The 8059-nt window shown below is 53.3% G+C and overlaps 1 protein-coding gene across 1 annotated transcript; it reads right to left on the bottom strand.

Moving 5' to 3' along the window:
- Window positions 1–335: 335 nt before the first annotated feature.
- PLA2G2D (phospholipase A2 group IID) lies at window positions 336–7854 on the bottom strand. Its single transcript, XM_025912418.2, has 4 exons — window positions 7726–7854; window positions 4435–4579; window positions 3389–3495; window positions 336–1955 (listed from the first exon to the last, which is right to left on the bottom strand). The coding sequence occupies exons 1-4, from the start codon at window positions 7763–7765 to the stop codon at window positions 1810–1812; spliced, it is 438 nt and encodes a 145-aa protein (XP_025768203.1). The 5' UTR covers window positions 7766–7854; the 3' UTR covers window positions 336–1809.
- Between the last annotated feature and the right edge of the window lie 205 nt (window positions 7855–8059).

The raw sequence follows: 8059 nt of genomic DNA on the forward strand, positions 1-8059 counted from the left end.
TGTGAGGAAACCGGGATTCGGGAGGCGAGTCAGTGGTTATAACTGGAATTTGAACCCAGTGCCCATGGTTCCTAATTCCTATTACCCAGCCTCACATGAGACACTGAGCTTCATGTCGAAGGAAAAGTGATCGGTCAGCTGTTTCACTTATGTCTGTCACGGCTGGAGAATGTGGGTGGCTCCAGCCCTGTTGCTGGAGACACAGCTAATCACATACAAATGACAGATCGTGGATCCTTATATGAAGAAGGCCATCCATCCATCCATCCATCCGTCCGTCCATCCATCCGTCTGTCCCAAGTCAGTTTCCCCAGAAAGCCGAGCCTGAGACAGGATTCTTGTGCAAGTGAGTGATTTACTGAGGGCGTGTTCTCAAGAGAAACCTGTAAGGCAACAAAGGGAACAGGCTGGGCCAGGGTACAAAGCTAAGCAAAGAGGTGTTCCAGACATCTGGCCTCAGCCGGATCCCACGAGGAGCTCTGGGGCATGCAGCATGTCACTCAGGTGGTCCTGCACAGAGGCAGGGTCGGGCAACGACACCCATCTGGCATCACGCTCTCTAGTCACTGGTTAGAGGTGGGAAGGACAGGAGGGGTGGTAGCTCCCAGCAGACAAGTAGGAGAAGGAGACAGATGTGAGCACAGAGCAGCCAAACATCTGGCTTAGCTGGGGGTTGGGAGCCTGGGCAGGGAGGGCATGTGGGTGAGGCACCAATAACACCTGCCACGACCTCCATCCATCTGTGATGGGCTCATTGGTTCATAAGCATTAATTGAGCACCTATTATGTCGGGGAGCAGAGGAAACAAAGATGAGAGACATAGCCTCCGTCCTCCAGGAGCTCCAGTCTGGTTGGAGGGGTTCAGAAAAACCCAGATATTATATATCACTCAAGGCAAAGCTTGGTAAATTGCAGCCCCGTAAAGTGCTATGTGGGTTTGGAGGAGGGAGCGAGCCCTTGGAGCCAGGGAGGAGTCAGCCAGGGGCACTTCCGTCCCCAGTAGCCCTTGGACCCCGAGGAGCCTAGATGGGGATCAGCCACCTGGGGACAGCAGGTGGAGCATTCCACAGAGGTCCCAGCCTGTGCAAGCACCTGGAAACAGGAAAGGACACGTGCGTGCAGACCTAGGCCTGGAACAAGAGGACCGGGTGGCTTCAGCTGGCCCTTTGCTCGAGAGGGATCCGGGGAGCCCCTTCTTGGTCCCGGGCACTGCTTTGGGCACAGGGATGCAACTGAATCCAAGATAGTCACGCGTCCTGCCCACGAGGACCTCCCAGCCTAGTTGGGGAGAGTGACGTATGCCAGAGAGCACAGGTCCCAAACTCCTCGACAGGCCCTCTCCTGGGGTGGTGGAGGGCTCTGGCGTTTTAAGGAGTAGAGCCATGTGGACAGAAGGATCAACACTACCCTTTAGGCCACCCCAGCTGCAGCACGGACAGTGTGTCAGAGCGGGTGGGACTCAGGCAGGAGGCCCGGTGGGTGGCAATGGCAGAGGGAACCTGCCACACCACGGTCCCCAAACCCCCACCCCTGACACCCGCTGCTTCGGCCCCAACACCATCCCCCAGGCGCCTCCTGGCCGCGGCTTTTCCTCCGATCTCAATCCACCCTCGGAAGAGACAGCTGCCAACTTGGTCGGGAAGGTTTCGAAGGTCCAGGAGCAAGGTGGTGGGTGGGGCTAGGTTGAGACCCTCCCAGGCTGGTGCAGGGGGTTAGATACTGAGGGATGTCAGCAGTCCCACGGGACTTGCAGCGCTCAAGATGCTGAGGAACGGGGCAGGGGGCGAGGGACGGCCGGTCGGGCTCCTCCTAGCACGTAGGGGTCTGGCCTCTGCAGTGGGGCCGCCAGTAGTGACGCAGGTGTCTCTTGTAAGTCTCCAGGTTCCGCTTCAGGCAGAAGGCAACCTCCTTGTCGCAGGCACACAGCTGCTGCTCACACCAGCTGCCCTTGTCGGCTGTGTCGGTGGAGGAGACAGGAGCTCAGTGTCTGTCCCTTCCGGAGGCAGAGGCGGGCGTGGGTCTAGGGTCCCTACGGGGAGTTTCTGGAGGCCGCGCAGGGGTCGCTCAGCTTTAGAGTCCCATTCCCAGCCGCTTCCTAGGCGCGTGACCTTGGGCACAAACCGTGACCTCTCTGAGCTCTGTCACTCCATTAGTTACTCATTCATCCCTTTCATAAGCGATTGAGCGCCCATCCCGTGGCAGGGCCCTGGAGGGACAGGACTGACCAAGAATGGACACAAGGTGTTCACACTCCTGGGGGAGGGGGCGGGCAGCAGGTATTAGAGGACCACAGAAAGGAATAATACATACTGTTCCTCTCGGAAGTAAGAAATGCTGCAGGGGCTCCAAGATGGCAAAGTAGGGGGATCGGACTCAGTGTCAGGAGTCATTTGAGCTGAGATCGGAAGGGTCTGCTCCCTGTGAAAAGCCAGGGTGGAAGGTGGTGGAGGGTGGGGGGGTGGGGCGTGTCCCAGGCCGATGGAACTGTACCCGCCGAGACAGAGGCCAAAGGGACCTTGGCGCACCAGTGTCATTAACTGTGCGTGGGGGCGAGGGTAGGAGCTGCCTTGGGGCTGCTGGGAGTATTAGAGAAGGCAGAGCACTCAGGACACAGTAGGTGCTCAATAAATGTTGGCTATGATTGTTGTTGTTATTATTAAGACTTTAATGAGTGGGGACTCTGGTGTGATGAGCCCACGTGATTCCCAGCTCAGAGCGGCCGCCTCCCTCCAGGCGTGGACCCAGGGGTGGGGGTGGGGGGACCTGAGGTCTAGCCCAGGCTCTGTCACCTGCAGCAGGGTGACCCTGGGCCAGCACCTCTTCTCGCTCTGGTCTCACTTTCCTTGTGTGTAAAATGGAGATCATCAGGGTGGCGCAGCTCCTGGCCGGGTTGCTCTGTTAACTGGCGATAACAACGTCAGTTGTAACAATGACATCAGTAGTCCGCGTGATTTATCACGCACGCGCTGGGCAGCAGGCATGTGCGAGACTCATTCTCGCACAGACAGACTCATTCTGTCTGCTCTCATTTTAGTTCTTGAGTTAAGTTTAGGGGGTAGCACACTGTTAGCCGGAGTTTACAGAGGCGAATACTGACGTTCAGAGAGGTCATGCAATGTGTTCAAGGTCACACAGCTGGTTGATAGGGGCTCTGGGATCCCAGCTGAGACCTGCCAGCCTTCCAAATCCTAAAGGGGTCAAAGCCCTCATTGGACCTCTCCATACTCCCACCCCCGTTCCCCCACAGCCCAGCTACTATCACTGGACTCATGAGAAAAACAGAGAGGGCGAGCAGCTTGTGCCTTGTCACACAGCACACGAAGACAGTTAAGTGCCAGAACTCCCTTCCTCAGCCTCTGACTCCAGCCCCGAGGCCCCGGGCACTCACAGCACTGGATGTCCCCCTGGGAAAAGGTGTAGTCATAGTTGTCTGTGTGGATATGGCATCGGTGCTGCCTCAGGTGAGCATAGCAACAGTCATGGTTCTGACAGCACCTGGAGGGAGAGGACAGGGAACGGGACAGGCAGGGAACACAGCTGCCCCAAGAGTAGAAACCGAGTGCCCACCCGGGAAGAGTCAAGACCTGCAGGGCTCCAGTCTCTATGACCACACAAGCTGACACTTAGTGGGTGCTTTCTAGGCACCAGGCATTTGTTTTATCCATCAATATTCTCTTAATCTCCGCCACCACCCTACGACAGAGGCACTGGTACAATGCCCATTTCACAGATGAGGAATCAGACTCAGGGAGGTCAAGCCACATGCCCAAGGTCACACAGCCTGTAAGTGGTGGGTCAGGGAAGTGACCCCCGGCCTGGATGGCTCTGGTCGCTCCTAGTTGATTCCTGGGGTTGCAGTGAAGCTTGAAGGAGATAATGGCAAAAAGAGGTAGGCATTAAAAAAAAAACAAATAGGGGCGCCTGGGTGGCGCAGTCGGTTAAGCGTCCGACTTCAGCCAGGTCACATCTCGCGGTCCGTGAGTTCGAGCCCCGCGTCAGGCTCTGGGCTGATGGCTCAGAACCTGGAGGCTGTTTCCGATTCTGTGTCTCCCTCTCTCTCTGCCCCTCCCCTGTTCATGCTCTGTCTCTCTCTGTCCCAAAAAAAATAAATAAAAAAACGTTGAAAAAAAAATAAAAATAAAAAATAAAAAAAATAAAAAAAAAACAAATAAACCAAACCAGCAGGGAGCATGTGTGGGTGTTATCACTAGATCAGGGCTTGGAAGTGCAAGGGGGGCCTTCAGAGACTCTGCAGAACCAGCTAGACGGCAAGGTCCAGGAAGGCTGGAGCCGTACCCGGCCTCAGCAGGGCTCCCAGCGCACGGCATAAAACGAAGTCGAGGAATGAATGCGTGAGGGAGCAGGAAAGGGGAGAGTCCCCGGGTGAGGGCAGGACAGGATTGCCACCCGCAGTCCTGTCTGGGAAGGGATTACCAGTCCGAGGCATCTTTGGGTTGGCCTTTGCCACCAGGTCCGCAGTGACAGCCATAGGGCCAATAGGAGAAGATGGGTGTTTTTCTGGTCACTTGTTTGATCATCTTGTTCAGGTTCAAGATCCCGCCCTGGGTTGGAATCACACCTGCCAAAGAGCCCGGTAACAAGGAGAGGATATGAACATCAGAGGAGTCCGGTGGGACACACGCCTGGCCCTTCTGCCCTGCTGGACCGAACAAGTGACATTGGATGAGAAAATGACAGGGGGGCCTGGGCGGCTCAGTCGGTTAAGCGGCCAACTTCAGCTCAGGTCTTGATCTCACGGTCCGTGAGTTTGAGCCCCGCGTCGGGCTCTGTGCTGACAGTTCAGAGCCTGGAGCCTGTTTCTGATTCTGTGTCTCCCTCTCTCTGACCCTCCCCTGTTCATGCTGTCTCTCCCTGTCTCAAAAATAAATGAAACTTAAAAAAAAAATAAAGAAAATAAGAAAAAGAAAAAAAATGACAACAACCACTAGGTTTATTAAAAATATGGTGATGGTGGGGTGCCTGGGTGGCTCAGTCGGTTTAGCGTCCGAATCTTGGTTTCGGCTCAGGTCATGATCTTGCAGTTTGTGGGTTTGAGCCCCAAGTTGGGCTCTGCGCTGACAGTGCAAAGCCTGCTTGGGATTCTCTCTCCCCCTCTGTCTGCCCCTCCCCTGCTCATGCTCTTTCTCTCAAAATAAACAAATAAACTTAAAAAAATATATATATATACATATATATAAAATATAGTGATAACGAGGGCTTATTATGGGTCTTTTCATGTAGTAATTTATTGACTCTGTTCAACCCATGAGATAAATACTGTTTTTTTTCAATAAATAATTTTGGTATATTCTAGATGCACAGAAAAGTTGCAAAGAGCTACAGAGAGTTCTTATACACGCCTCACCCAAGCACCCAGTTTCCTCTGATGTTATTATCAGCTTACATAATAATGGTGGATTTACAGGAACTGAGAAACTGGCATTGATACAATGAGAACTACCTTTAATGCCCATTTTACAGATGAGCAGATTGAGGCTTAGTACCTTGCCCAGGTCACAGTGGCTGGTACATGGAGGAGCCAGCACTGAAACCCAGGGCAGTTTGGTTCCAGTCACTGCCTCTGCCCTGAGTTCCCCATTCTGTAACAGGAAGACACCCTCCTCTCCGCACCCGCCCCCTCTCAAGTCTCTCCTGGGGAGGCAGTATGATTTAGAAATCAATGATTTTCATGGATATTTTTCATTTTAGTTCTAATTGCTGCTGGTTAGAATTGACCGCAAGGGGATTTTATTTTACTGGGGGAGACGAATGCATTATGTTGAGACAGGAGGAATAAAATACATTAAGTCGAAGGATTCAGGGGAGAGCCTGGGCGGGGGGTGGGGAACAGACGAGCTAAGGAGACCGAGGTATACATGTGTGCAACCTCGAGAGACGATTCAAGAAGACAGATGGGGCCAAGTCTCAGGGGTACCAGGCCCAGTGCACCCCTTCGAATGACCTCATCATGGACCTCCCCTCCATTCCCTGCTAAATGGTGTTATAATGAAAGCTGTGCACGCAAATGAAGTAAATAGTAAAGTGGGGGGCAAACCCCAAGTTGGGGGAGGTAGAGGTGGGAAGAGGGGGTTTGGGAGGGGCTGGTGCAGTGGGCCAAGGGCAAGATCCCAAACCAGCTGCCTTGGGTTGCAGCCAAAGTGACTGGTGGGTATCTGGTCCATGCAGGCCTGTTGTGTCCCCAGCGTGTCCCTCAATGCACAGGAATCCACGTTGCCACTCCTGTCTGACATGGTGTCTCTGGCTGTACAAATGTTTAAGAGAAACCTTGTTAAGCTTTGGCGGAGCCAATGACTGATCCCGGGCCCGCTGGAATCCCGGATGCCATGCTAAGGAACCTGGAGGCAAACCGTTGCAAGGTGAGTGACCACCCACCTTGTGGGCCAGCAGGGACCTAGCTTCAGAATCTTGCCTTTCTGGTGTCCCTCGTCCCTCTTTCTGCTCTAAGCCTGGCCCTTTCCACGTCAGCTTAGGAATACACAAATAAACTCACGCCAGAATGGTGCATTTCTCCCATGCCGGGCCAGGAGTACATTTAGCTTTGATTCAGAAAGCTTTTGGATGGTAGTCTCATTGCTTCTGTAAGTGAGGCGGGCCCAGCCCGGAGACATGGCTGGACCCAATTTGCGGTTACGAGATCTTTGGCGAACTGGCTTAGCTCGTCAGGAATTCCTGTCCTGGTAGCTCTTTCTATCCTTAGCTGCCACCAAGAGGGCTGGACCCTTTTCCCCCAGGAGTGAGCATGGCTAACGCCTCATCATGCACGCTCTGCGTGTTAAGTTGTTGCTTGCTTGCTGTTACTTAAACCTGCTAAACATTTTGGATACATTTTCTCATTAGAGACCCAACAACCTTACAAAGAGGGTGCCATTATGTCCATTTTGCAGGTGAGGACATAGAGAGGTAAGGCGACTTGGCCAAGGTCAGACTGCCAGGAGACAGTGGGCCAACAGTTGAATGCGGGTTCATCTGTACATTTTGCCTCTACAGTGCATTGTTTCTTTATGTCGGAGAGATGAGTTTCTGTAGCTTGATTGCAATTTTCCTAATGGTTTTCACTGTAACCCTGGAGATGTGTTCCTCTAAAAACTTTGGGAGTCCCAGGATAACAGAAATCCACATTTTAAAGCACAAATCCTCTCCAACGCTACATACGTTGAGATGGTTCGAGAAACAAATACACCCAATTTGCTGGCAGCCACATTTTTACATTTGCTCTGCTGAAGATCGAATGGAAACCTCCCCCCATCTGCCACCACAGTCAACAGAGCCCTCTTCCCAGGTTCACAGGAGACGATGAACTTGAAAGACAGGCACAGAATGCTGTGCGTAAGCGAAACATTGCTATTATCTGGGCAAAGGGACAGAGGGGAGCAGGGTGGCCTGGGGAGATCCCTTTCTGTAATTTGTGTCCAAAGGGCCCCAGGTGTCCGCTCACCTGGCCCCAGTGTCTGAGTCCCCAGCTGCCTGTCCTCACAGCAGACCAGAGGCACGCTGCACAGCGTGATAGCCCAGAGCTCCCTGGCCAAAGCCAGCATTCTAGGGGACCGGCCACTGCTGCTGGCTCCTGGCAGGGATGGAAGGGTTGGGGACTGTGGGGGGGAGACCAGGGCAGTGGGGATCAGAGCAGAGGACCAGTCTAGGAAAGAGATATCACCTAGTCATACCCCACCTTCCCTTCCCAGCTGTGGGTCCTGCCCCACTCACCAGCAAACACCAGCAGCGTGCACAGCAGGGCAAGTTTCATGGTCCTCGCACACAGCCCTGGAAGCGGCTACTGGAAGTCCCCTTCCACGCAGGCAGCCTCTTAAATCAGGGTACCTGCCCCCCCCCCCCCCAGCCGAGCCCACCCCCGGCCCTCCCAGCTCTGGCTCTGGTGTATGCTCTTTCTGTTTCCTCTTTCTGGCCATGGGGAATGTTATTTTTATTTTTAAGATCTGTTTTTTTTTTTTTAAACATTTGGATTGCAAAAGGAACACGTTCAGTGTAGGAGGTTTGAAAATCAAAGAAAATAAAAAATTTTTAAGTCATTTATGAATCC

Source organism: Puma concolor, chromosome C1 (genome assembly GCF_028749965.1).
Source record: "Puma concolor isolate L17-30 chromosome C1, mPumCon1.1.hap2, whole genome shotgun sequence".
In the NCBI taxonomy this organism is placed as follows: Eukaryota; Metazoa; Chordata; class Mammalia; order Carnivora; family Felidae; genus Puma; species Puma concolor.